Raw genomic sequence first — 27794 nt, 5'->3', positions numbered from 1 at the left:
AACAGTTTTAAGAAGGATGCCAGATGGAGACCCAAAGCAGGGGCCTGAATGAGAGGTCAGCATCGCCCCATAGTTCACATGCCCAGAATAGACAGTGCGGGAGAATCATTTGTTTGCAGTTTTAAATCCCATCTTCCTTCCGTAACGGACACTTAGATGGGAGACCTCCCAACAGCTGGTTGGGCTTCAGCCAGGTAGACATGTTGGATGCTGTTCGACTCGCACCCAAGCACAAGTCCCTCGCGATAAGCCTCTTGGCCAAAGGTGGAAAATATACCAAGTGTTAGGAACCCCCCTGGAAGGGGGCCGGAAGAAGCCCTCTGCCTTCTCTCTCTTTTGATAGAACTCCTGAGGGACTGGAACACCTTCCTTATGAGAAGAGGCTGCAGCGTTTGGGACTCTTTAGTTTGGAGAGGAGACATCTGAGGCGGGAGATGATTGAAGTCTATAAAATTATGCCTGGGGTAGAAAATGTGGACAGAGAGAAATTTTTCTCTCTTTCTCACAATACTAGAACCAGGGGGCATTCATTGAAAATGTTGGGGGGAAGAATTAGGACTAATAAAAGGAAACACTTCTTCGCACAACGTGTGATTGGTGTTTGGAATATGCTGCCACAGGAGGTGGTGATGGCCACTAACCTGGATAGCTTTAAAAAGGGCTTGGACAGATTAATGGAGGAGAAGTCGATCTATGGCTACCAATCTTGATCCGCCTTGATCTGAGGTTGCAAATGCCTTAGCAGACCAGGTGCTCAGGAGCAGCAGCAGCAGAAGGCCATTGCTTTCACCTCCTGCCTGTGAGCTCCCAAAGGCACCTGGTGGGCCACTGCGAGTAGCAGAGAGCTGGACTAGATGGACTCTGGTCTGATCCAGCAGGCTAGTTCCTAACCTGCTCCTTCATTCACACTCCAACTTTTCCTTCCCATCATAGAGTTACAAGCAGTGTCCATGATGCTTATTGTTTATTTATTGTTTGGACTTTTATACCGCCCCATCTCCGAAGGGCTTCTAGGATTTCCTCAAGACACTGGGTCAGACCCTGCTGTCTGTCAGGCACTGACGAAGGTGGAACTATCCCATGTTCTCATCTCCAACCAGCAAACCCTTCCAACCCCGGGATAACACCACACTTCTGTGACAAATATCTGGCCTCCGTGGGTGCAAGAATGGGGAAGGGGAAACCATTTAAATCGCCATCTGGATTTCTATAATTTATATATGGTTTTAACTGGGATGAATGTGGAATGGATTTTAACTGTTTTTATATAATTGATGGACACCGCCCTGAGCCCTTCGGGGAAGGGCGGTATAGAAGTTTAATGAATGAATGAATGAATGAATGAATGAATGAATGAATGAATGAATAAAAAGACCACCCAAAACAGGGTTTCACGTGCTTACGTTGTAGAATAGGGCTTCCTTCGAATGCTTGCCGAATCGCTCATACAGCGTCTCCTGGAAGAGCCCCATCCTGGCCGACATCAGGAGGGCAAATGTCAGCGCCGCAATGCCTGTAACACAACGCTGGCGTGAATGGGGTTTGTGCCCAGCTTTGAGCTGGAACATCTCATGGTTTGCAGAACCTGTGCAGGCTTCCCGCCGCCCCCATGAAGAAGAAGAGTTTGGATTTATATCCCCCCTTTCTCTCCTGCAGGAGACTCAAAGGGGCTGACAATCGCCTTGCCCTTCCCCCCTCACAACAAACACCCTGTGAGGTGGGTGGGGCTGAGAGAGCTCCGAGAAGCTGTGACTAGCCCAAGGTCACCCAGCTGGCGTGTGTGGGAGTGCACAGGCTAATCTGAATTCTCCAGATAAGCCTCCACAGCTCAGGCGGTAGAGCTGGGAATCAAACCCGGTTCCTCCAGATTAGATACCCGAGCTCTTAACCTCCTACGCCACTGCTGCTCACTGCTGAGAAAAGAATAGGGGTGGGTTCAGCTTTACATTGTTGGAAAGCACACCCAGCAAATCACACACAATTGCCCCAACCAAAACCACACTAAGGGGAAACCTGGAGCACCTTCCTTATGAGGAGAGGCTGCAGCGTTTGGGGCTCTTTAGTTTGGAGAGGAGACGTCTGAGAGGGGATATGATTGAAGTCTATAAAATTATGCACGGGGTAGAAAATGTCGACTTCTTAGAAAATGTTGTTTCTTATGTTCTTATGCTCTTAAACCAATTCTGACCGTTCACAGCTCGAATTGGATATGCCCAGTCCCAACTGGCTAGTAACTGTGAGGCTGCAAACCTGCCTCGCCTCCCTAAGACAGTTCTGCTGCTATTTTTAAAACCTTCTTTTTAAAAATCCACTATGGTGATGAAGAAACATTTGAATGTATAAATATCGTCAAGTGCCCCTCCTGGCCTTTTTAAAAGGAAAGACGGATACCCCATCTCAAGATTACATGGAACAACGCAATCAACAACGCAATCAACTGCAATTGTCCCTGGCAGCTGTCTTTTTGAGCCTGGAATTCTGACACAACGTGATCAGGGCAACCACAACATGTCTGCCATGGGAGGCGGAGCTAAGCATAACATGCCAGGAAGTGAGGTCATGCAGAACTGTAATAGCAACTCCCCAGCGTTTCCACCAGGCATTTGGCCAGCCGGGTTGATTGTATAGCCCCGTTCCAGCTAGGCCTCTTGTGGGCACGGAGAAGGGTGGGTTTCATCGCCATCTGTTGTAGCAGCGCTTCTATTTTATGGTAATTTATCCTGAGTATGGTTTTATTTTGAACTGGTTTTGTTATTGTATAGTATTTATGATGATTTTATTGTTTTATTCTGTTGTTCACTGCTCTGAGCCCTTTCAGGGGAGGGCGGTTTATAAATCTAATACATAAATAAAATTTCAAGCAGAAGATCTATTTCACAAGATGCCTTTCAAAAGGAACAAATCGTTCCAAACGGTTTTCTTGCTAACACGCAAGTTGGTCTCGGGGGGCCATTCAAAAATGGGGTTCCACAGCTCAAAAAGCCCTTTCTCTGCTCACCACCGAGCACTCGTCTCCCAGTGGGAGCACAGGCAGCGGAGCTCGACAGCAGAATCTTAACGTCAGCTGGAAACAGTGGTGGGATCCAAAAATTTTAGTAACAGGTTCCCATGGTGGTGGGATTCAAACTGTGACGTAGCGCCAATGGGGCTGGGTGGGGCATTCCGGGGGCGTGGCCAGGCATTCCGGGGGTGGGGCATTCCTGGGCAGGACTGTGGCAAGGACACAGCTGCTGCGCCGGTCCTTGGGCGGGAAACCAATGCACGCAGGTGCAGGCTGCCACGCACGCCGGTGCACTTCCTGCTAGACTGCTTCAAGTTCTGCGCGCTACTGCTGAGAGGAGGGGCGTAACTAAGGCAAAAATCACGTGGCAAAATCACCAATTAGTAACCCCCTCTCGGCACACACAAATAATTAGCAACCTACTCTCGGGAACCTGTGAGAACCTGCTGGATCCCACCTCTGGCCGGACAGTATGGAATTCTAAAGTATGGGAAAACGTGGTTTAAAGATCCAATCCTTGCCTTTCAAATCAAACCAAATACAATTCACCCCCTGCTGCATACAGAAAGACAACCAATTAAACATTTGTGAAATTTATAATAAAGTGTCACAGTGCAATTAAAAACAATGATCACCTACTATCTAAAGTATTCAAATGACAATAGAACTCAAAACACAGGAAGAAAAGCACATCTCAGTTTAAGACGACTTCTCTAAATGTTCAAATCTCATTATAAACAAGACGCTGAGAATCGAGTATAATTAGTCCAAAAGCAAGCAAGACTCTGGAAGCCAAGCACAGGCGGTTTTCGCGATAAGATGTTCACTTTCAAAGATTTTTCTTCAAGGCGTTTTGCAAAACCTCTTTAACAACGTAGCTTGTGTTGAATCACATTCTTATGCTTTCTGGTGTTTGAGACAGCAAACTATCCTGATAAACAATGTGACTTGCGCTTGTAATCATAAATCTCACGTTAAAAACTGTACTATACATTTCATAAATATTTAATTGGTTGTCTTTTTGTATGCAGCAGGGGGTGAATTGTATTTGTGTTTCATTGTACTCCAACTCCCGGGTTTGGCGTTATCTTTTCAATAAAACCACAAAAGTTATCCTCTTATTAGCCTGGTCCCCTACAAGAGACCAACTCAATGTCTCTTTGCAAGCCTGGATCAATCCTACAAGTCCATTTCTCGTTTTGGTTCAGGGCAAAAATACCCCCCTTTTAAAAAAACTCATTTTAAAAAGAGTTTGCAACACATCCCAAGAAACAGGGATTGTGACACTCTACACCAGCCAATCCAGGCCGCTACTAAAAATTTCCGGAAGCGGGTTCCCCTTCAGCAACCGGAACCGTTGGCACGACAGGCAGTTACCGACCTAGCAGCCACCACAAGAAAGCAGAGATGCCGTCTTCGTCTTCGCTTCTGCTCGAATCAGAACTCTGCAGATGCAAGAGCGGGAAAGAGAGAGAGAGAGATCGTCAGCAACTCCAAGTCAGCGCTTAAAACACGTCTAGGACATATAGAAGCCCACATTCAAAGGACTGACTTCATGACAGGGCAAAAAGGAAAAACAGCATCTCTGGTAACTCATGGGGGACCGACTTGGACAGGGACACTATCTTGGCCACACCCTTCCTTCCTTCCTTCCTTCCTTCCTTCCTTCCTTCCTTCCTTCCTTCCTTCCTTCCTTCCTTCCTTCCTTCCTTCCTTCCTTCCTTCCTTCCTTCCTTCCTCCCTCCCTCCCTCCCTCCCTCCCTCCCTCCCTCCCTCCCTTCCTTTTCTAGCGTGGTGTAAGAAGAAGAAGAAGAGGAGTTTGGATTTATATCCCCCCTTTCTCTCCTGCAGGAGACTCAAAGGGGCTGACAATCTCCTTGCCCTTCCCCCCTCACAACAAACACCCTGTGAGGTGGGTGGGGCTAAGAGAGCTCCGAAAAGCTGTGACTAGCCCAAGGTCACCCAGCTGGCGTGTGTGGGAGTGTACAGGCTAAACTGAATTCCCCAGATAAGCCTCCACAGCTCAGGCGGCAGAGCTGAGAATCAAACCCAGTTCCTCCAGATTAGATACACGAACTCGTAACCTCCTACGCCACTGCTGCTCTTAAGTGGTTAAGAGCAGGTGGATTCTAATCTGGAGAACCAGGTTTGATTCCCCACTCCTCCACCTGAGTGGCAGAGGCTTGTCTGGTGAACCAGATGTGTTTCCACACTCCTACATTCCTGCTGGGTGGCCTTGGGCCAGTCAAAGTTCTCTCAGAACTCTCTCAACCCCACCCACCTCACAAAGTGTCTGTTGTGGGGAGAGGAAGGGAAAGGAGCTTGTAAGCCACCTTGAGTCTCCTTACAGGAGAGGAAGGTGGGATATAAATCCAAAATATTCTTCTTCCTTTTTCTTTAAACCAGTGAAATCAGTTTGGGGATGATTTCAACTACCCTCCCCTAAACTGGATTTTATGATGCCTACACTGTTTGTTTATTTATTTATAATTGATTTTGTATACCGCCCCTCCCTCGAAGGGCTCTGGGCAGTGAACAACACAGTAAAACAACAATCATATTAAAACCCCAGTAAAACAGCAGATTAACAAAATTACAAAACTACATTGGCGTCCAGCATAAAACGTCATAAACCCACCCTGGGAAAAGAACAAAATAAGGGAGCAGAGGGCCCCCATAAGTATTAAGGGCCCAGAGTGTAAAAGGGGGGAGGGGGAAAGGGGCACACATCAGGGCCGGCCCCCCCAAAAGCCCGGTGGAACAATTCGGTCTTACAGGCCCTGCGGAACTCTCCAAGATCCCGCAGGGCCCGGATAGTTGGTGGTAAAGTGTTCCACCAGGCAGGGGCCAGGGCTGTAAAGGCCCTGGCCCAGGTAGAAGCCAGCCGCATCATTGAGGGGCTAGGGACCACCAGCAAAGTTGGCCTCTGATGAACGTAGAGGCCGTGCAGGGACATATGGGGTCAGAGAACGTACACAATTCTATTCGATTTTATTGTACTGATGTGGGAAAGGGCGCCTGACAAATCGGAGCCTTACAAATCAGATTAAATAAGTAAACAAAAGGAGCTGAGTTGTTAAGCTCATGGGTGATCAGTCTGTCATTGGCAGAAATTTGGGCTGGCTTCAGACCCAGAACCGAGCCCCGTTCCCACCTGCTCTTCCAGGCAGCATTGCGCAGGAGTTAGGAGCGGTGGACTCTAATCTGGAGAACTGGATTCGATTCCCCACTCCTCCATGTGAGTGGGGGGACTCTTATCTGGTGAACTGGGTTTCTTTCACCCACTCCACCACATGAAGCCTGCGGGGGTGACCTTGGGCTAGTCACAGCTCTTCGCGAACTCTCTCAGCCCCACCTACTTCACAAAGTGCCCGTTTGTGAGGAGAGGAAGGGAAGGAGTTTGTAAACCGCTTTGGGACTAGGGCTCATTCCGCACGTGCAGAATAGTGCACTTTCAAACTGCTTTCAGTGCTCTTTGAAGCTGTGCGGCACGGCAAAATCCACTTGCAAACAGTTGTGAAAGTGGTTTGAAAATCCAAACTCCGCCTCCTCTGGTTTCTGCTGCTGGTTCTCACCAGCTCGAGTGATTAGAGATAAATTTCAGAGAGACATGCGACATCTGGTGAATGGAACTTGGACTCGAAGAAGAAGAAGAAGAAGAAGAAGAAGAAGAAGAAGAAGAAGAAGAAGAAGAAGAAGAAGAAGAAGAAGAAGAAGAAGAAGAAGAAGAAGAAGAAGAGAGTTTGGATTTATATCCCCCCTTTCTCTCCTGCAGGAGACTCAAAGGGGCTGACAATCTCCTTGCCCTTCCCCCCTCGCAACAAACACCCTGTGAGGTAGGTGGGGCTGAGAGAGCTCAGAAGAACTGTGACTAGCCCAAGGTCACCCAGCTGGCGTGTGTGGGAGTGCACAGGCTAATCTGAATTCCCCAGATAAGCCTCCACAGCTCAGGCAGCAGAGTGGGGAATCAAACCCGGTTCCTCCAGATTAGATACACGAGCTCTTAACCTCCTACGCCACTGCTGCTCCAGAAGCTAAACTCTTGCTGGTCTTTAGGATCCTACTGGGTTCGAACCTAGCTCTTCTACTGCTGACCACGAGTGCCCTCCCAAAACCATGTCGATGAATCCAAGCGTTGCAAATCCGCAGAGAGAAAGGGGCTTGATCCCCCACCAGGGACTGTGACCATGGGTGGGGGGGGGGGGGGGGGGAATTCAGACGTTCTTACCACTTGCTTTGCAGACATGAAGGTGCAGGTGAAGATGCCGGCAGACACCAGGGCTATGGAGGAGTACTTGGAGACACTGTACCTGCAGGAGAGAGCGATAAGATTTATTTTGCGGCGGGACGACAAAGCAAACCCACTAGTGCTATGCGTGATGTCGGCAAGGGAATCAATCAGAGGTGGGATCCAGCAGGTTCTCACAGGTTCCCGAGAGTAGGTTACTAATTATTGGTGTGTGCCGAGAGGGGGTTACTAATTGGTGATTTTGCCACGTGATTTTGCCCTTAGTTACGCCCCTCCTCTCAGCAGTAGCGCACAGAACTTGAAGCAGTCTAGCAGGAGGTGCACCGGCGGCATGCGTGGCAGCCTGCGCCTGCGTGTATCCGGTTCCTGCCCAAGGACCGGTGCAGCGGCAGTGTCCTTGACACAGCCCCGCCCAGCAATGCCCCTCCCCCAGAATGCCCGGCTGCGCCCCCGTCGTGCCCTGCCCAGCCCCTTTGGTGCTACGCCACTGTTTGAATCCCACCACCATGGGAACCTGTTACTAAAATTTTTGGATCCCACCACTGGAATCAATGTGAAAAACTGCATTGGCCCGGTCAATAAATCAATGCACGAATTGCAGAGTCTGGCTTCCAAGATAGGGTTGCCATCTCTGGGTGGAAAGTACCTGGAGATTTCAGGGGTGGAGCCAGAGGAGGGCGGGATTTGCAGAGGGGAGGGGCCTCAGCAAGATTTCAATGCCATAGAGACCATAGGTGTCAAATTCGCGCCCTCCAGATGTTATGGACTACAGTTCCCATCAACCCCTGCCAGCATGATGCTGGCAGGGGATGATGGGAGCTGTAGTTCTTAACATCTGGAAGGGCGTGAGTTTTGACACCTATGCTCCACAGCTACCATTTCCTCCAAGGGAGTTGATCTCGGTCACCCGGAGATTAAATGTAATAGCAGGAAGTCTCCAGTTTTTGCTGGAGGTGAGCAGTCCAAGCAAGCGCCTCTATGGCTAATGGACTATTTAAGAACATACAAACATAAGAACAAGCCAGCTGAATCAGACCAGAGTCCATCTAGTCCAGCTCTCTGCTACTCGCAGTGGCCCACCAGGTGCCTTTGGGAGCTCACATGCAGGATGTGAAAACAATGGCCTTCTGCTGCTGCTGCTCCTGAGCACCTGGTCTGCTAAGGCATTTGCAACCTCAGATCAAGGCGGATCAAGATTGGTAGCCATAGATCGACTTCTCCTCCATAAATCTGTCCAAGCCCCTTTTAAAGCTATCCAGGTTAGTGGCCATCACCACCTCCTGTGGCAGCATCTTCCAAACACCAATCACACGTTGCGTGAAGAAGTGTTTCCTTTTATTAGTCCTAATTCTTCCCCCCAGCATTTTCAACGGATGCCCCCTGGTTCTAGTATTGTGAGAAAGAGAGAGAAATTTCTCTCTGTCAACATTTTCTACCCCATGCATAATTTTATAGACTTCAATCATATCCCCCCTCAGCCGCCTCCTCTCCAAACTAAAGAGCCCCAAACGCTGCAGCCTCTCCTCATAAGGAAGGTGCTCCAGTCCGGCAATCATCCTCGTTGCCCTTCTCTGCACTTTTTCTATCTCTTTGATATCCTTTTTGAGATGTGGCGGCCAGAACTGAACACAGTACTCCAAGTGCGGTCGCACCGCTGCTTTATACAAGGGCATGACAATCCTTGCAGTTTTATGATCAACTCCTTTCCTCATTATCCCCAGCATAGAGTTTGCCTTTTTTAAAATTTAAAACTAGGCCGCCGCAAAGCCAGTGAACGCAGCCTACCTTTTCTTCAAAATAACAATTCCCAGCACCATACTTGCTATCAAAGACCCCTGAAAGGTTGGAGGTGGGGAGAGGAGAGAAAGAAAGAAACAAACACCAAGTTAGTTAACAAGTTTTATAATTAGTGACAAGCTGGCTCAATGGAGGGAGATCTTTCGGGCTCCAAGGACTTGGCGGGGGGGGGGGGGGCCACCAAAGAGAGTCCCTGTGGAAGATGCCCCACCCTGAAAAACAGGGGGAACAGAGTCAGTTCTTCAATAAATGGGATATTAATTAATTAATTATTGTATATATGTGATTTATGTTGTTCAAAACCAACTAATTAATTAATTAATGGGTTTTGTACACCGCCCTACCCCGAAGGGCTCTGGGCTTTGGGTTTTGTACACCGCCCTACCCCGAAGGGCTCTGGGCTTTGGGTTTTGTACACCGCCCTACCCCGAAGGGCTCTGGGCTTTGGGTTTTGTACACCGCCCTACCCCGAAGGGCTCTGGGCTTTGGGTTTTGTACACCGCCCTACCCCGAAGGGCTCTGGGCGGTGAACAACATAAATCGCATACATACAATAACCCTTAAATACATTAAAACAATTTAAAACGCAGCGATCAGTAACGAACAATGTCCGCAATAACCTTCATTAAAACCCTCCCAAAAGGGGGGAGAAAGGGGTCCCATAGGTGATAAGAGACCCAGAAGTGAAGAAGAGGAAGAGGAGGAGGAGTTAGAAACTGGCTGTTTAGCTCAAAGGAAGCATGGGAAATTTAATAAAGCACGGTGGGTTTGGCGTTGATTTTTTCAGGGCTAGATAAATTCATGCAGGAGGTTTCTATAGATGGCTGTTAAGCTCTAATGGTTAAATGGAACCTCTATTGTCAGAGACATTATAGAATAGTATATGCTTGGCAGAAATGAAGGCCTTCATCTTTTAGAGAGAGAGTTTGGGTTTTATATCCCCCCTTTCTCTCCTGCAGGAGACTCAAAGGGGCTTACGATCTCCTTGCCCTTCCCCTCTCACAACAAACACCCTGTGAGGTGGGTGGGGCTGACAGAGCTCCCAAGAACTGTGACGAGCCCAAGGTCCCCGGCTGGCATGTGTTCCAGTGCACAAGCTAATCTGATTCCCCAGATAAGCCTCCACAGCTCAAGTGGCAGAGCAGGGAATCAAACCCAGTTCTCCAGATTGGAGTGCACCTGCTCTTAACCACTACGCCACTGCTTTTACTGGCTTCGACTTGGACTGAAGTCTAATCCCTCAAGGAAATCCATGTTCCAACTGAGATGTGCCAAAGACCCCAACAACATTCACATCTGCCCACTTACGGCGGAAGATCCCCTGGCAATTGCCATACTTGTCCGCCAACACTCAGCGGATTGATGGACAAACACTGGAGCCAAAGGTAAGGGGTGTGTGATGGTCCTTGTTTACTTACGGGAAACTCTTTCCACAGAGTTCCTGATGATCCCTAGAGCTACCAGGAAGTGACAAGGAGTAACTCTAGCAGTCTCCAAAAACTCTATGGCAGTGGTGGCGAACCTATGGCACGGGTGCCAGAGGTGGCACTCAGAACCCTCTCTGTGGACACGCGCAAACAGAGTCCCCCCCGCCCCCCCCCCACATCTAGGCTGGCCTGAGCCACTGGGCTCGATTATTAGCATTAAACCTAAGACCTAGTTTTGGGGAAGCAGTGTAGGTAACCCTGTTAAGTGCTGTTAAACCCCACTGATTTTCATGCAAAGTACTAAAGCGCGACCCTTTACCTGGGAGTAAGCTTGTTTGTTGGCAATGGGGCTTGCTTCTGAGTAAACCCTCCTAGGGTCATGATTCACCCATTGGAAGAGTTGCACGGTTGCTTCAAAGCAAAGCCACTGACTACCACCAAGCTTACTCCCGAGTAACGCGCGCCTCGGAGCCAACCGTTTTTTCTATACTAAAACCTCAGTATTCAGGTTAAATTGCCGTGTTGGCACTTTGCGATAAATAAGTGGGTTTTGGGTTGCAATTTGGGCACTTGGCCTCGAAAAGGTTCGCCATCACTGCTCTATGGTAACTCTATCATCGTTTCCAGCAAAGGCGAAGCCTTTATTTTTCTTTATAATTTTTCTCACAGGATGCTGCCTCTCCCCACCCGGCCCACAACCTTCCGACCGGTTGCCAGGTGCTGCTCGGCAACCCCAACGCAAAAGAGACGGGACTCACCGATCTAAATATCATATGCAGCGGCATCGCGATGTTCAAGTTGAGGGCGTAGTTGTTCACCACGCTGACCGTGAAGAACATGGCCACCATGGTCAAGTAGAACCTGAAACACAAACGCGAGGAATTTGTCCGCAATCCCGGCCCCAGGGTGGGAGGAACGGAAGCACATTCTGCAGGCAAGTGTCCAAACATCCCTCCAAGGGGGGAAAAGGAGCCAAGCCAGAGCTGAAATGTGGTGGTCTCTTCCCCTGGCCTCTCTGTAAGTGGACCTACAGGTCTCTCCTCATGCCCACGGCAATCTCTGCAGCCATTCACCCCCCGCCCCCCGCCTCTGCTCATGCAACATTTTGACTGGCAGTAGCCAGAAATGGGGAAGCTGGCCTATTCGGCCCACTGCCCTATTCGGATGGGACATTGGAACTCCCCAGCACTGTCCCACCCCCATTCATTACTGCCAGTAGCAAAGGCAGCTATTTCTCCTGAAAACTCTTCTTTTCCCCTCAACAAATCACAGCAGACTTATGGCGACCCCTGCAGAGTTTTCAAGGCAAGAGATGTCTGGAGGTGGTTTGCCACTGCCTGCCACCCCCGCCCCCCCCCCGACAAGTTCCTGATATTCCTTGGAGGACTTCCATCCAATTACTATCGAAGGTCAAGGCTGAGAGCATGTGATTGGACCACTGTCAACCAGCAAGTTTCCATGGCGGAGTAAGGATTCAAACCTGGGTTTCCCATGTCCTAGTCCAGTTGTGGCGAACCTATGGCACGGGTGCCAGAGGTGGCACTCAGAGCCCTCTCTGTGGGCACGCACAAACAGAGCCCCCCCCCCCCCCCCTTGCACACATCTAGACTGGCCTGGGCTGCTGGGCTCGATTATTCGCATTAAACCTAAGACCTAGTTTTGGGGAAGCAGTGTAGGTAACCCTGTTAAGCGCTGTTAAACCCCACTGATTTTCATGCGAAGAACTAAAGCACGATTCTTTACCTGGGAGTAAGCTCGGTTGCTGGCAATGGGGCTTGCTTCTGAGTAAACCCTCCTAGGGTCGTTGATTCACCCGTTGGAAGAGTTGCACGGTTGCTTCAAAGCAAAGCCACCAACGACCACCAAACTTACTCCCGAGTAACGCATGCCTTGGAGCCAACCGTTTTCTTAAACTAAAACCTCAGCATTCAGGTTAAATTGCCGTGTCGGCACTTTGCAATAAATAAGTGGGTTTTGAGTTGCAATTTGGGCACTCGGTCTCGAAAAGGTTCGCCACAATGGTCCTAGTCCAACACCTCAACCACTACACCAGCGGCTCTCAACCTGTGGGTCGCGACCCCTTTGGGGCTCGAACGACCCTTTCACAGGGGTCGCCTAAGACCATCGGAAAACACATATTTCCGATGGTCTTAGGAACCGAAACACAAATAATGTTAGGGTTGGGGGTCACCACAACATGAGGAACTGTATTAAAGGGTCACGGCATTAGGAAGGTCAAGAACCATTGCACTACACCATGCTGACTCATACCCCCCCTCCCCAATCTTGTCGGTTTCTAAGGTGCTACCAGATCTCTCCACTACCATGACCAATAGTCCCTGTAATGGTTCCCCAGTGCTGTGCAGAACGTCCTAGCAGCTGCATGGAACTGAGCCGCCCAAAAGAGCCGCCCACCTGCTGGGTGGCCCCGATCCTTGTGTCGCCAGTTTGATACCCACATGGCTTACAGAGCACGTTGGCCAGGAACGACATTTGGAAGCAGCCCATTTAGATCTACCGTACCTGAGTGGTATAGCAGGCCGTTTCCTTCCAAAGTTGGCTTCGAAAATAAAGCCTTCAATGGCTATGAATAGGAACTGAGCAAACGTGATTAAGTTCCCGCATCCTGGATGTTCCCTGCATTTGTGTGGTGGTGGGGGGGACACAAAGAGAGAGAGAGAAAGAGAGAGGGAGGGAGGGAGGGAGGGAGGGAGGGAGGGAGAGAGAGAAATATGAATATATATATTTGCATTTATATCCCACCATATCTCCAGAGAACTCGAGGCGGCTTACACTAAAACATACACAATAAATATAAAACATATATATATTTGCATTTATATCCCACCATATCTCCAGAGAACTCGAGGCGGCTTACAATAAAACATACACAATAAATATAAAACATATATATTTGCATTTATATCCCACCATATCTCCAGAGACTCGAGGCGGCTGACAATAAAACATACACAATAAATATAAAACATATATATATTTGCATTTATATCCCACCATATCTCCAGAGACTCGAGGCGGCTGACAATAAAACATACACAATAAATATAAAACATATATATATTTGCATTTATATCCCACCATATCTCCAGAGAACTCGAGGCGGCTTACACTAAAACATACACAATAAATATAAAACATATATATATTTGCATTTATATCTCACCATATCTCCAGAGAACTCGAGGCAGCTTACAATAAAACATACACAATAAATATAAAACATATATATTTGCATTTATATCCCACCATATCTCCAGAGACTCGAGGCGGCTTACAATAAAACATACACAATAAATATAAAACATATATATATTTGCATTTATATCCCACCATATCTCCAAAGACTCGAGGCGGCTTACACTAAAACACACACAATAAATATAAAACATTAAAACATCATAAAATATCTAAATTTAAAACAAACACTACTACCTATCAATCAACAACAGAGTTTTAAGAACAGGAAGAGTTTGGATTTATATCCCCCCCTTTCTCTTCTGTAAGGAGACTCAAAGGGGCTCGCAATCTCCTTTCCCTCCCCCACAACAAACATCCCGTGGGTAGGGCTGAGAGAGCTCTGAAGAACTGTGACTAGCCCAAGATCACCCAGCTTGAGTGTGCCGGAGTGCACAAGCTAACCTGGTTCACCAGATAAGCCTCCACAGCTTAAGTGGCAGAGCGGGGAGTCAAACCCAGTCCTCCAGATTAGAGTGAATTTGCTCTCAACCACAGATGCGCTCTATCAGATACCCAGGTCTGAAGGGCACGTTTGTTCCCGTGAACATGAACTAGAAGGAACTTAAAATGGAAACAGGAAGACAGAAGTTTCAATTATTCCCAATTATTTCCCCCATTTGTTCAACGAGCAGGTTACAGCCGATCTATAATGACCACGTAGGGCAGTGGTGGCGAACCTTTGGCACTCCAGATGTTATGGACTACAATTCCCATCAGCCCCTTCCATCATGGCCAATTGGCCATGCTGGAAGGGGCTGATGGGAATTGTAGTCCATAACATCTGGAGTGCCAAAGGTTCGCCACCATGGACGTAGGGTTTTAAAGACAGGAGATGTTCAGAGGTGGTTTCCCGTTTCCTGCCTGTGCATTATTGAAGAGATAGAAAAGGTGCAGAGAAGGGCAACGAGGATGATTGAGGGACTGGAGCACCTTCCTTATGAGGAGAGGCTGCAGCGTTTGGGACTCTAGTTTGGAGAGGAGACGTCTGAGGGGGGAGATGATTGAAGTCTATGAAATTATGCATGGGTTAGAAAATGTGGACAGAGAGAATTTTTTCTCTCTTTCTCACAATACTAGAACCAGGGGGCATTCATTGAAAATGCTGGGGGGAAGAATTAGGACTAATAAAAGGAAACACTTCTTCACGCAGCGTGTGATTGGTGTTTGGAATATGCTGCCACAAGAGGTGGTGATGGCCACTAACCTGGATAGCTTTAAAAGGGGCTTGGACAGATTGATGGAGGAGAAGTCGATTCCATGGCTCACCAATGCTTGATCCTCCTTGATCTGGAGAGAGATTGCAAATGCCTTAGCAGACCAGGTGCTTGGGAGCAGCAGCAGGCCATTGCTTTCACCTCCTGCAGGTGAGCTCCCAAAGGCACCTGGTGGGCCACTGTGAGCAGCAAAGTGCTGGACTAGATGGACTCTGGTCTGATCCAGCAGGCTAGTTCTTATGTTCTTATGTTCATTTTGGTTACCCTCCTCTGGACCCGTCCCAGCTTGTCAATATTCTTCTTGAATTGCAGTGTCCAGAACAAGACTCTCTATTCCAGGTGAGATCTGATCAATGCAGAATAGAGTGGTAATATAATGTGGATCTAGACACTATACTCCTATTGATGCAGTCCAGAATCGAATTGGCTTTCTTGGCTGCCACATCACACTGCTGACTCAGTTCAGTTTGTGGTTTATTAAGACTCCTGGATCCCTTTCATATATAGTGTTAACCTTTGTTTTCATTTGTTGGCTCCCATCCAAAAACAGACCAGAGCCAACCCTGCTTAGCTTCCAAGATCTGGTGAGATCCACTAGCTTGGACTATCCAAGTCAGGGCATCCCCCTCAACAGGAACCCCAAACGGCTTCCATCCTTCTCTTCTTCACCATTTTATCTTCACAACAATCTGGGAAGGTAGGCTAGCCCAAGACTGTATGATTGGCCCAAAGGTCACGCAGTGAGCATCCACGGCACACGAGAGATTCAAACCTGGGCCCCACAGATCCTAGCCTAACCACTACACACCACTGTCTCTCAACACTCTGCCTTTCGTCGACGCTGCATTCAGACACCCAGACAAACCCCTGGGATTTTGCTGACTATGTAAAACAAAATTGTTCAGGAGGGCATTTTTATAAAGGCGACAGGGCTATCTTCTGAAGCAAGAGGGAAGGGATTGGGGGGGGGGGGCTATAATTCTGTGCACAGCACATATTATCTGTTTGTCATGGGCCTTATCTTGCTCTGACTACACTGTTATCTACCAATGTAATTCTATTTTTTGGCCTGGTTAACCTATCATGTCTAATACTTCTGCTTTGTTTGCAGATTTCAGTAGCCCAAATCCTATTACTCCACTTATCAGTGGTCTGACTGTATTGACTGTACCCACTTACACGGTGTAATCTGCCGTCTTATAGAGAAAGGTGGACTATTAATAATGTCCATAATATACAATAAATAAATAAACGGCTTGAGCGTGGCTTATCACGGGCTGGCCCTCCTTCCCTGACTGGAAGCTTCCTAACTTCCACCTAAAGCATGGACTTAGGTAAGGGGGGGGGGGGGTTTCCTCAGGTTTGAACCCCCCCCCTTCATGTCCGAAGCTCCACCCTCCGTTTGTGGGTTTTAAAAACATTTTAGTGCTTTTCGGTTTTTGGCCTGCAGGGGGCGCATTGTTTGGGCTAGCAGCACCTAACTTTCAGGGATTGTTTGGGGGACTCTCCTGATGATACTACCCGGGTTTTGTGAGGTTTGGTTCAGGGGGTCCCAAGTTATGGACTCCCAAAGGGGGTGCCCCCATCCTCCATTGTTTCCAATGGGAGCAAATAGAAGATGGGGGCTACACCTTTGAGGGTCCATAACTTTGGACCCCGTGAACCAAACTTCACCAAACCTGGGATGTGAGGAGGAGTCTCTATTGATACCACGAAGGTTTTGTGAAGTTTGGTCCAGGGGGTCCAAAGCTATGGACTCCCAAAGGGGGTGCCCCATCGCCCATTGTTTCCAATGGAAGCTAATAGGAGATGGGGCTTACAATCTCCTTGCCCTTCCCCCCTCACAACAAACACCCTGTGAGGTGGGTGGGGCAGAGAGAGCTCCCAGAAGCTGTGACTAGCCCAAGGTCACCCAGCTGGCGTGTGTGGGAGTGTACAGGCTAATCTGAATTCCCCAGAGAAGCCTCCACAGCTCAGGCAGCAGAGCTGGGAATCAAACCCGGTTCCTCCAGATTAGATACACGAGCTCTTAACCTCCTACGCCACTGCTGCTCAATGAGTTCATGAACTGGCTGTTGCAGGTTTTCTGGGCTGTGTGGCCATGGCCTGGTAGCTTTTTCCCCACAGTATTAGAAGCAAAAACGACCAGACCTTGGCCACAAAGCCCCGAAAACGCACAGCGGCCAGTTGATTCCAGCTGTGAAAGTCTTCAACAATACAGTGACTGAGCCGGTTCTCCTTTTCAACTTACTACATTCACTTGAGGCATGGGGGAGGAAATGATTCATACCTGGAGGTACAGGCCACGTGTAAAACTTGATGGAAATATCGCACAAGCATCCAGAGATAGCGAGAGAGGGGACTCACAGCATGCGAGGAAATCTCTTGTTTCCCTGGCCAGGAATGGCACAGCAGCTATTCATGATCAGCAATTCTCTGTCCCTAGAATGCAGCTATTCATGATCAGCGATTCTCTGCCCTCGTTTCAAAGGTCAAGCAATGTTCCCTGCTCTACCTGTTCACCACATTTTTGTCCTGCCCTTTCTGCAAAGAGTTCAGGGCAGGGCGCACAATTCTCTCCCTTCCCCACTGGGCATTTACAGAAACCCCGCCTGGTCATCTCATCCATGAAGATAACTAGGTCATCTTCACGGGGCCTGCTTTGGGTGTCCCAACTTTCCAGGTAACAAACCGGGAGAGGACCTTCTCAGTCATGGCCCCAAAGCTCTGGAACTCTCTCTCCAGGGAGATTTGTCTATCCCAGGGGTCTGCAACCTGCGACTCTCCAGATGTGCATGGACTACAATTCCCATCAGCCCCTGCCAGCATGGCCAATTGGCCATGCTGGCAGGGGCTGATGGGAATTGTAGTCCTTGTACATCTGGAGAGTCGCAGGTTGCAGACCCCTGGTCTATCCATTTCAGTTGCTGTCTTTCACCAACCAGTGAAGACTTTTTTTTGTTTCATTTGGCATTCCCCCAATGATCCCCTCATAAGAACATAAGAAAGAGCCTGCTGGATCAGACCAGAGTCCATCTAGTCCAGCTCTCTGCTACTCCTGATTAGCCTGGGTGCCTTTGGGGGCTCACATGCAGGAGGTGAAAGCAATGGCCTTCTGCGGCTGTTGCTGCTGCTGCTCCCGAGCACCTGGACTGTTCAGGCATTTGCAATCTCAGATCAAGGAGGATCAAGATTGGGAGCCAGAGATCGACTTCTCCTCCATAAATCTGTCCAAGCCCCTTTTAAAGCTATCCAGGTGAGTGGCTGCCACCACCTCCTGTGGCAGCATATTCCAAACACCAATCACACATTGTTGCGTGAAGAAGTGTTTCCTTTTATTAGTCCGAATTCTTCCCCCCAGCATTTTCAATGAATGCCCCCTGGTTCTAGTATTCCTTCCTCCCTCACCAAGGTTTCAGTTGCTGTTTTTATATCTTTGTTTGTATTTCTACTCTGCTTTAAATTTGTTTTGATGAGGCCGTGTTTCTTGAGTTTGATTTTAATGGTTTTAAAATGAGATTTTATTATGAACGTTTCAACTAGCGCCCTGGTGGCCCACAGGAGGGCAGAGAGGAGGAGGAAGAAGAGGAATTTGGATTTATACCCCACCCTTCTCTCCTGGAGGAGACTCAAGCTGTCTTACATGCTCCTTTCCCTTCCTCCACAGACACCTTGTGAGACAAGAGAGTCCTGAGAGAACTGTGAGTAGCCCAAGGTCACCCAGCAGGAATGTAGGAGTGCAGAAACACATCTGGTTCATCAGATAAGCCTCTGCCACTCAGGTGGCCAGGAGTGGGGGATCAAACCCGGTTCTCCAGATTAGAATCCACCTGCTCTTAACCACTACACCAAACTGGCTCTCGAAGCGGGAGTATTCATTTTATACAGAAAATAATATAAATAAATGGGTTGGGGCGAGAAATGGATGGTCCAAAGAAACCCAGCAAGCTTTAGTGCAGTGCGGGGATTGGAACCCGTATCTCCCAGACTCTGGGAGGCTGGGCCTTTTTACTTTGTAGGCTCAGAATTTAAGTCATAACCCATTTACTGTTAAGTGATCCAGCAATTGCACATTTGGCTGTGCTGAGACAGACCAAAGTCCACCCAGTTCAGCGTTCTACACACACACACACACACACACACACACACACACACACACACACACACACACACACACACACACACACACACACACACACAGAGAGAGAGAGAGAGAGAGAGAGAGAGAGAGAGAGAGAGAGAGAGCAATCAAAACAGATAAACAGTCCACTGAACTAGAGTCAAGACAGTGACTAATCAGCTCCACACAAACACAGGATGACTACAGACAATAAACAATCAAAGGGAACAAAGGCCAGGCTACTTCTATTCCAGAGATGCCACTATTGACCTTGCTATCTGCATTGTTACTCATGCTACATACTTCATTGTTACTCACTCTGCCAGGCTAAACTTCTATTCCAGATGCCTCACCTATTGACCTGCTATATCTCCCATTGTTACTCACATGCTACACTTCATTGTTACTCGCTTGCCAGGCCACTCCTATTCAGATGCCCTCACCTATTCACCTTTACTTGCAGGTATATGTACTCCACTTGGCTCCGCTTTCCTACTATCAGGATCGTCTAGAAAATGCCAGCCGTACAGGTGATGCGAAGCTGAAGCGTCAGGAGGAGAGAATGCTCAACAGAACAGAACCATGACCCTTAGCCGGAACCCGCACACACAGCACCTCAGTCCACTTGACCACTGTTTTCCCTAACCCTCCCCAATCCATCTTTGGGTACTGAATGGCCACACAGGCAAGCAACGCCTCACATCCTTCCTTGTTAGCACACACCCAGGGTTCAAACAGACGAGAGGCAAAGTTCAGAGTCGTATCAGACACAAACGGCCAGCTCATATATTTATATATTTACATTAATTATAGCCTCCCTTTCTCCACAGGACTATTTCAAAGCAAGATTTATACAGGGTTGAGCCTCAGCATAGTCGCGGAGAATTGACAAAATGGGATACCGGACTCTACGATCACCAGCGGAGTTGAATTTTGCGGATGTATCTGGAACCACCAGGTGAAACTAAGAACTGAAGCACAGAAACTTTGGCAAGTCTTTGCCGACACGATTAATACTAGGCGAGATACAAAATTTACAAAAAATAGGAGTCGTGACTTCCAATAGAGGCTATAGCTTGGCAATATAGAAGAAGAAGAGGGGATTTGGATTTATATGCCACCTTTCTCTCCTGCAGGAGACTCAAAGGCTGATACTTCAATAGTCGATTCCGCCACCACTTCCCCCCTCACAGACAAACACCTGTCAAAGTTCGAAATTAGGTGGGAGCTGGGAAATCTCCGAGCTATGTAGCTAGCCCACTTCCAAGGTCACCCAGCTGAAGCGTGTAGTGGGGTACACAAAGGCTAATCTGGAAGATTCCTCCAGATTGTAATAAGAGCCTCCACGAAGCTCAGGAGGCAGAGCTGGGGAATCCAAACCGGTTCCTCAAAGGTGAGATGCCGCGAGCTCTCTCTTAACCTCCTGCATACACGGTCCTATTAATCGGTATTTATCCGAAAGGCAAGCTGGCAAAGAACCATTTTATACGAGTGCAAACCCGTAACCTAGGCGAAAAAAGTCCCTCCTCTTAAACATCCAGTTTTGCTCTGATAGTCTGCAGAAAAGCTAAGGAGGCGGCAGTTTTCCTGACCCTTACTCCAGGCAGACCCAGCTGGACAAGGCAGGCTCGGCCACAGTGGAGAAAGCACGCTGACCAAGATGGGCAGTGGATTTGATTCTGCATCCATTGCGGAGTTAAGGCCTGCCTGCGAGAAATCCCTGTCCACATTTCCGTTGAAGGGAGACAGGGAGATCCGAATTCTTACGAATAAGATGAGTAGGCCAAGGCCGTAGAAGCGGATTTTGTATGTATGATAGCCAGCAGGGCAGCAGTAAAGCGAAGGAGGTTAAGAGCTCTCACGTGTATCTGATCTGGAGGAGTTCCTGTGGTTTGATTCCCCAGCTCTGCCTAGCCTGAGCTGTGGAGGCTTATCTGGGGAATTCAGATTAGTACTGTTACCCTCCCACCTGCGCCAGCTGGGTGACTCCTTGGGCTAGTCGACAGCTTGTCCCGGAGACTCTCTCAGCACCACACTGCACTGCAGGAGTGTTTGTTGTCGAGTGGGGGAAAGGGCTGAAAGTGATGATCAAGCTTCCCTTTGAGTCTCCTGCAGGAGAGAAAGGGGGGATATAAATCCAAACTCTTCTTCTTCATCTTAAACTGAGCCTGGTAACAGATGGGCAGACAGTAAAACGGGCATCTGCAAAATGGGAGTAATAGGCATGCTTACTGTCTGAAGCTCCAGCGATTCTACTGGCACCATGTGGCTTCCTCCAGATGTTTTATGGACTACGTTACATCATGCTCTGCAGGGCTGATGTGGGAATTATGGTCGATGGTCTCATCGGAAACATCTGAGAATACAGGTTGAACCATCTCTTGGTCAAAGCTGGTTAGTAGCTGAACCATGGCAGAATTCTTGTATCAGCTGGAGTTTCCTGGAGGAGGGCTGCTTTTGAGGTGGAGACCAAATTGTGCACCGGGTGCTACAGTGAAGTCTAAGTCACAAACAATACAGCCGAAGCAAGGATCCAGGCCATTGAAGTGAGGAGACCATCCTTGCAGGGCTACGTGGAGTTGGTAGGAGAGCCTTTCTTGCAGGCTGCATTGGCAGCTCTGTACTCCAGTAATGTAAAGATGGATCCTGGAGTGGCCCCCAAGGCTTTTAGCTGTGAGGTTCACAGCTGAGCTTTATGATCAAAGAATCCACCACCCACTCTCTCAGTGGTAAGCCTGGAAAGAATAATGTTACAGGACACTGGGGCAACAATTGCTAGCATCCATTTTTCTAAAGGGATAGTTTTTTAAGTAGTGGACACATAACCACCTCTTTGAGTGGCCAAGGAAAGGTGCCCTGGCCGAGTGATGCCAAAGGTTTAGGAGGATAAAACTTCGTGTATCCCTAATCCCTGGAGGAACCAAGGTTTTGATTCCCAGCTCTGCCCACTTGGAGTTGTAGGAGGCATATCTGGGGGAATTCAAGATTAGCCTGCTTGCACTCCACACACGCCAGCTGGGTGACCTTGGGGCTGAGCGATCACAGCTTCTCGGAGACTCTCTCAGCCCTGTCACCCACCTCTTCACAGGGGTGTTTGTTGTGAGGGAGGAAGAGGCAAAGGAGATTGTCAAAGCCCTTTAGGAGTCTCCTGCAGGAGAGAAAGGGGGGATATAAATCCAAACTCCTCCTCCTCCTCCTCCTCCTCTTCTTCTATAATAGATGCTAAGGGTTTGTTGATGTAGTCCTTACATGAATATAATTTGTCTGTGTTTTACTCTGATGGAAGCCACCCTGAATCCACCAGAGGCATTCCAATAATGAAATAAATAAAATAAACCATGGGATCAAATACACCGCGATTCAGAGCCCTGTGGGATCCACGGCCTCAAGGTACCCTAGGCTCCTCAGATTATTGCAGGGGAAAGGAAGCATCCATGAATCCCCCCCTCCTGCACAAGGGATATTAGATTCCCGGATAAGCCAAATCCTCTGTACAAATCAGAGAATCAACGTCAATCAAACCAGAGAATCAAACTGGACAATCTGGGGAAATCCACAGCTGATTTTATAAATGATAAGAACATAAGAACTAGCCTGCTGGATCAGACCAGAGTCCATCTAGTCCAACACTCTGCTACTTGCAGTGGCCCACCAGGTGCCTTTGGGAGCTCACGTGCAGGAGGTGAAAGCAATGGCCTTAAGAACATAAGAAAGAGCCTGCTGGATCAGACCCAGGAGTCCATCTGGTCCAGCACTCTGCCAGTGGCCCACCAGGTGCCTTTGGGAGCTCACATGCAGGAGGTGAAAGCAAGGGCCTTAAGAACATAAGAAAGAGCCTGCTGGATCAGACCAGAGTCCATCTAGTCCAGCTCTCTGCTACTCGCAGTGGCCCACCAGGTGCCTTTAGGAGCTCACAGGCAGGATGTGAAAGCAATGGCCTTAAGAACATAAGAAAGAGCCTGCTGGATCAGACCAGAGTCCATCTAGTCCAGCTCTCTGCTACTCGCCGTGGCCCACCAGGTACCTTTGGGAGCTCACAGGCAGGAGGTGAAAGCAATGGCCTTAAGAACATAAGAAAGAGCCTGCTGGATCAGACCAGAGTCCATCAGTCCAAAGCTCTCTGCTCCTTGCAGTGGCCTGGGTGCCTTTGGGGAGCTCACAGGCAGGAGGTGAAAGCAATGGCCTTAAGAACATAGAAGAGCCTGCTGGATCAGACCCAGAGTCCATCTAGTCCAGCTCTCTGCTACTTGCAGTGGCCTGGGTGCCTTTGGGAGCTCACAGGCAGGAGGTGAAAAGCAATGGCCGCCCAGAACATAAGAAAGAGCCTGCTGGATCAGACCAGAGTCCATCTAGTCCAGCTCTCTGCTACTCGCAGTGGCCCACCAGGTGCCTTTGGGAGCTCACATGCAGGAGGTGAAAGCAATGGCCTTAAGAACATAAGAAAAGAGCCTGCTGGATCAGACCAGAGTCCATCTAGTCCAGCACTCTGCTACTCGCAGTGGCCCACCAGGTGCCTTTGGGAGCTCACAGGCAGGAGGTGAAAGCAATGGCCTTAAGAACATAAGAAAGAGCCTGCAGGATCAGACCAGAGTCCATCTAGTCCAGCTCTCTGCTACTCGCAGTGGCCCACCAGGTGCCTTTGGGAGCTCACATGCAGGAGGTGAAAGCAATGGCCTTAGAACAAGAAAAGAGCCTGCTGGATCAGACCAGAGTCCATCTAGTCCAGCTCTCTGCTACTCGCAGTGGCCAACCAGGTGCCTTTGGGAGCTCAAAGGCAGGAGGTGAAAGCAATGGCCTTACGAACATAAGAACAAGCCTGCTGGATCAGACCAGAGTCCATCTGGTCAGCTCTCTGCTCCTGCAGTGGCCCACCAGGTGCCTTTGAGACTCACAGGCAGGTAGGTGAAAGCAATGGCCTTTAAGAACATAAGAAAGAGCCTGCTGGATCAGACCAGAGTCCATCTAGTCCAGCTCTCTGCTACCTTTGCAGTGGCCCACCAGGTGCCTTTGGGAGCTCACAGGCAGGAGGTGAAAGCAATGGCTTTAAGAACATAAGAAAGAGCCTTCGCTGGATCAGACCAGAGTCCCATCTAGTCCAGCTCTCTGCTACTCGCAGTGCGGCCCACCAGGTGCTCTTTAGGGAGCTCACAGGCAGGAGGTGAAAGCAATGGCCTTCTGCTGCTGCTGCTCCGGAACACCTGGTCTGCTAAGGCATTTGCAACCTCAGATCAAGGAGGATCAAGATTGGGAGCCATAGTGCTGGTGCTGCTAGTGATGCTGGTGCGAATCCGACAAATACTAAGCGGACCAAGCCACAAGTCAGTTCTTGTTTCCGTCGCTACTTTGTCAGCGCGCACATTTTATAGCTGTGGGAAGAATATCATTTCACTGGGGATGTGCCACCGGTGACACAGCCAAAATACAGAGTTAAACTTACAGTTTTTATTCTGGTGCAACTTATACTTTCACAATCAGTGCTTTCTCTGCACCTCCTTACCTGGGATTCCTAGCGGGAGGTTGGCAACCTGAGTGCATCACCCACAGGAGAAAGCCCCCCCGCCCTTCCTGCCAGCAGACCCTGCCCCCCCCCAAATCCTGGCAAACCGCCCCCCCTCCCCCCTCCCCCTCCCCCTCCCCCCTCACCTGACCAAGAGCTCCAGGAAAACCACGTTGCTGCAACAGCCGCTAAAAACCAGCCCCAGAGCCACAGCCGGGTGCATCCTGCCCAGGGCGCTTTGAGGCCGCCTCCCACCGCAGCTTCAGCAGCTTACTCCCGGAGCCAGGCAAGCCGGTGCAGGGAGCCGCTTCCCGGCCTCCGGTTCCTGCTTCGGCTCCCCCGCCCGGCTCAGCAGCTGCTGTAGTTTCCGGGCCTCCTTTCCTCAATGCATCTCTATGGCTCACCCTCGCCGCTAGGACTACGACTCCCAGAAAGCTCCGCGGCCCCGGCAGATAAGGACACGTGTGCGGCTCTCTCGGCGCCTCTGAAGAACGTGTCCTCCCGCGAAGGGTTCTGGGAGTCGTAGTGCCGCAGTGGAGGCGTGTGAGCCCTTGGCTTCCCATGGGAGCGGGCTGGTTGCAGCACCAAACCAAGAAGGGAGGGAGAGAAGGGGATTGGGAAGGAGTTTTAGGAACTGGGGAAGGAAAGCCCCTCCAGTTTTTCCCAGTCCAACTCTTTTTTGCAGACTTTGATGTCTTGCTCTTTCATGGCATGCCCACAAACAGTGTGAATATGGCAGGCAAGCTAGCATTTCTACACTTCTGCAAAGCCTCCAGAACAGATCAGTGGTGGCGAACCTATGGCACGGGTGCCAGAGGTGGCCCTCAGAGCCCTCTCTGTGGGCATGCCGCCAGAACAGGGGTTGCCCCACCGGCCTCCCTGCATATAGATCTAAGCTGGCCTGGGCCACTGGGCTTGATTATTAGCATTAAACCTAAGACCTAGTTTTGGGGAAGCAGTGTCGGTAACCCTGTTAAGCGCTGTTAAACCCCACTGATTTTCATGGGAAGAACTAGAAGACCAATCCTTTACCTGGGAATTAAACTCAGTTGCTGGCAATGGGGCTTTCAGCTTCTGGAGTAAACCCTCCTAGGTAAGTCGATTCACCCGTTGGAAGAGTTGCTGCGGGTGCTTCAAAGCAAAGCCACCGACTACCACCAAGCTTACTCCTGAGTAACGCACGCCTTGGAGCCAACCGTTTCTTCTAAACTGAAACCTCAGTGTTCGGGTTAAATTGCCATGTTGGCACTTTGCGATACATAAGTGGGTTTGGGGTTGCAATTTGGGTACTCAGTCTCAAAAAGGTTCGCCATCACTGGATTAGATCATGCTCTAGTCTTGGCAGTTCCAGGTTGGGGAACCCCTGGAGATTTGGAGGTGTAGGAGAAGAAGAGTTTGGATTTATACCCTGCTTTTCTCAACCGCAAGAACTCTCCAAGCAAAACTCTTTAATGGGCACCTTGTGAGGCAGGTGGGGCTGGGAGAGTTCGAAGAGAACGGTGACGGGCCCAAGGTCACCCAGCAGGCTTCATGTCACGGAGCGGGGAAATCAGACCCAGATTATTGTCCAGATTACAGTCTGCTGCGCCTGTGGAGGAGTGGGGAATTGAACCCGGTTCTCTAGGTTAGAGTTGCTACTTTTAAACCATTACGTCACATAAGGTCTCAAGATCTGCAACCTGCTAAAGGGAGTCAGGTGAGATCTCTTGCGATTGCCACTGATCTCCGAGCAATAGAAATCCGCCTGCAGAAAACGGTCACTTTGGAAGGTAGGCTCTATGGCACAGGTGTCAAACTCGCGCCCCTCCAGATGTTATGGACTACAGATCCCATCATCCCCTGCCAGCATCATGCTGGCAGGGGATGATGAGGATCTGCTCAATCCATAACATCTGATCGTGGAGAAGCCTCAGTTGGCTGCTCTATAAACTCAGTACTATACTCCACTGAAGTGCCTCCCAAACTGCACCCTCCTCAGGCTTCACCCCAAAGTCTCCAGGTGTTTCCCAACCTGGAACTGGCATCCCCGGAGCTTGGGGGGGACCCCTAGTGGGGTAATGATGCCATGACCTTCCAGAGCGGCCATTTTCTCCCAAGAAACCGATCTCTGTTTGGTGGACAACGGATGTAATTCCCGGATGTAATCTCCAGCCGCCACCGGGATACTGGCAGTCTTGTGGATGCTCCAATCACCTGCATGTTTATTTCCCTATTATTTAGAATTCAAAGACTCTCACAATCATAAGAACATAAGAACTAGCCTGCTGGATCAGACCAGAGTCCATCTAGTCCAGCTCTCTGCTACTCGCAGTGGCCCACCAGGTGCCTTTGGGAGCTCACAGGCAGGAGGTGAAAGCAATGGCCTTCTGCTGCTGCAGATTAGATAGATAGATAGATAGATAGATAGATAGATAGATAGATAGATAGATAGATAGATAGATAGATAGATAGATAGATAGATAGATAGATAGATAGATAGATAGATAGATAGATAGATAGATAGATAGATAGATAGATAGAGAATGTAAGAAAGAGCCAGCTGGATCAGACCAGAGTCCATCTAGTCCAGCTCTCTGCTACTCGCAGTGGCCCACCAGGTGCCTTTGGGAGCTAACATGAAGGAGGTGAAAGCAAGGGCCTTCTGCTGCTGCTGCTGCTCCCGAGCACCTGGTCTGCTAAAGCATTTGCAATCTGAGATCAAGGAGGATCAAGATTGGTAGCCATACATTGACTTCTCCTCCATCAATCTGTCCAAGCCCTTTTTAAAGCTATCCAGGTTAGTGGCCATCACCACCTCCTGTGGCAGCATATTCATAACGCAGCATGATCGTAGGTGTGTGAGTTTATTTGGAAATAAGTCCAGTGGGGCCTTCAGGCTTAAAAAGAAGGAGGAGGAGGAGGAGGAGTTTGGATTTATATCCTACCTTTTTCTCCTGTAAGGAGGCTCAAGGTGGCTTACAAGCTCCTTTCCCCTCCTCTCCCCACAACAGACACCTGGTGAGGCAGGTGGGGCTGAGAGAATTCCGAGAGAATGACTAGCTCAAGGTCATGCAGCAGGAATAAAGGAGTGCGGGAACACATCCGGTTCACAAGATAAGCCTCTGCCAGAGAGGTGGAGGAGTGGGGAATCAAACCCGGTTCTCCAGATTAGAATCCACCTGCTCTTAACCACTACACCACGCTGGCTCTCATTTAAATGGGTGTTTCATTCTGATCAGTATAACCAAGAAT

General features: G+C 49.2%; 1 protein-coding gene across 1 annotated transcript in view; it reads right to left on the bottom strand.

The window, feature by feature from the left end:
• Nucleotides 1–24886, bottom strand: part of SLC35B4 (solute carrier family 35 member B4) — a 32260-nt gene extending 7374 nt beyond the window's left edge. Inside the window, exons 1-7 of the mRNA XM_048501982.1 lie at nucleotides 24710–24886; nucleotides 12998–13111; nucleotides 11233–11335; nucleotides 9036–9085; nucleotides 7230–7311; nucleotides 4383–4446; nucleotides 1404–1513 (exon numbers count right to left, since the gene is read on the bottom strand). Of these exons, the coding sequence (XP_048357939.1) occupies nucleotides 1404–1513; nucleotides 4383–4446; nucleotides 7230–7311; nucleotides 9036–9085; nucleotides 11233–11335; nucleotides 12998–13111; nucleotides 24710–24786 (600 nt within the window). The 5' untranslated portion in view covers nucleotides 24787–24886. The remainder of the gene's footprint in view (nucleotides 1–1403; nucleotides 1514–4382; nucleotides 4447–7229; nucleotides 7312–9035; nucleotides 9086–11232; nucleotides 11336–12997; nucleotides 13112–24709) is intronic.
• Nucleotides 24887–27794: the final 2908 nt, after the last annotated feature.

This window comes from Sphaerodactylus townsendi, linkage group LG06, assembly GCF_021028975.2.
Source record: "Sphaerodactylus townsendi isolate TG3544 linkage group LG06, MPM_Stown_v2.3, whole genome shotgun sequence".
Classification (NCBI taxonomy): domain Eukaryota; kingdom Metazoa; phylum Chordata; class Lepidosauria; order Squamata; family Sphaerodactylidae; genus Sphaerodactylus; species Sphaerodactylus townsendi.
The sequence above is the reverse complement of the archived record's forward strand: the minus strand, read 5'-3'. Positions and strand labels throughout refer to the sequence as shown.